We start from the raw sequence: 1,559 nt of genomic DNA on the forward strand, positions 1-1,559 counted from the left end.
TGTTTTCGTGTTTAAATTTGATTTTTTCTTAGTTGAGAGCTCAATAAATTTTTCCACCTGGTTCTTGCCTGTTATTTTTTTTCACAAAAGTTATTTTCATTGCCTACCCTATTAGTACAAATATAAAATTCAGTTAACTTACTTTTCCTCATCAACAACATAATTCAGCCTTGGCATGATCTGGTCCGGTGACAATGGCCCAAAGCGAAATCTGGTACACCTTGACTGAAGGGCAGGTATTATTTTGCTTAGATAGTTGCAAATAATGCAAAACCTGATATTTTCTGTGTATTTTTCGATAACTGAAACAATGAAAAAGCAAATAAACCTCACACTGTTTAAAATAGAGATACAGGGTGATTCAGGTTTAATCTTGATAACTTCGATAATCGATAGAACAGGTCAGACGCTAAGCAAGCGATGAAACCACAATGATTTGTTTCCACTGACGTTTGAAGCCTATTTCGAAAGTGTTTTCCGTGCTATAAAAAAATTGTCAAACAATAATTTAAGCAGAACTATTAAAGTATAGAACATTTTCTTCACCGTCACCAACTAATAGAAAAATGGTGTGCGTCACGGGACGCTCGACAGAAGTGATAACTTCATAAATTAATAGAAGCCATAAAATATTGAAACTGTTTAACGCATGATGGCAATAATAATTTTAATATTATCCTTGGTTGAATAATTTATAAATAGATCAGGAATAGGTAAAATGTAATTTAATTTCCTTTTGAATGTAAAATATCTTTCTTATTTGCAACATTTGCTTGCATTGCAAAGAAGCAAAAAGACAACGGCACGCGGTGTTCCCAAGCGGTCACCCATCCAAGTACTAACCGCGCCCGACGTTGCTTAACTTCGGTGATCGGACGAGAACCGGTATTATTCAACGTGGTATGGTCGTTGCCTAAAAGTATATGCTCAAACGCGGGTTTTATACGTTCAGTATTTAGGCTCTGATTAACATTCTTCAACGAGAGGTTCGACATATTGCTCTTCTTGGGTTTGTGTAAACTCTTCTTCTTCTTGAGTTTCTGTATTTTTAGTAGTAATTTCTTATTTGCTTTGTATGTATAATCTTTGACGTCAGTTGATAAAGCTACTTTGAGTTGATCTAATACTGAATGCTTATTTTTTAGCACAAAATCGTTTTTGACGTTAAAAGCATTACTTAACACTTTTCGCTGCTTCAACTTGTATCTGGATAGAACTAAAAAATCACTAATTTTGGTGATTTGAAGACGTTCTATCTGTTTAAAATATACGTTAAAACGAGGAAGAGCTATAGAGACAGGTTACACTTGACACACTATATGTAATGATACAAAGTGTAAGCCATCGCGCGTAGATTGAAAAAAAATCTAACTGAACTAATCCAAGACTAAAAAAATTAAACTTAATTGAGAAGGTTTAATCATAAAAAAATCAAAGGGTATATGAAGGAAAAAAAAATTTTGATGCGTGGTAAACACAATTAATCATTGAAAATAAGCCCTAATAAATTCGTTTTACATATTTTGCAACTATAAGCTGAAGAGAGATTCGTATCGTCT

General features: G+C 33.4%; 1 protein-coding gene and 1 non-coding gene across 2 annotated transcripts in view; both read right to left on the reverse strand.

The window, feature by feature from the left end:
* LOC109542563 (replication factor C subunit 5) overlaps positions 1-1,559 on the reverse strand; it is a gene marked incomplete at its 5' end in the record, with an annotated part of 45,862 nt that overhangs the window by 5,834 nt on the left and 38,469 nt on the right. Inside the window, 1 exon segment of the mRNA XM_048664578.1 lies at positions 143-302. Within this exon segment, the coding sequence (XP_048520535.1) occupies positions 143-302 (160 nt within the window).
* On the reverse strand, positions 795-914 carry LOC125504020. Its single transcript, XR_007281260.1, has one exon. It is a non-coding gene; the product is annotated as a 5S ribosomal RNA (ribosomal RNA).

Source organism: Dendroctonus ponderosae, unplaced genomic scaffold (genome assembly GCF_020466585.1).
Source record: "Dendroctonus ponderosae isolate FM_Combo_2020 unplaced genomic scaffold, Dpon_F_20191213v2 Dpon_F_20191213_3, whole genome shotgun sequence".
NCBI classification, from domain to species: domain Eukaryota; kingdom Metazoa; phylum Arthropoda; class Insecta; order Coleoptera; family Curculionidae; genus Dendroctonus; species Dendroctonus ponderosae.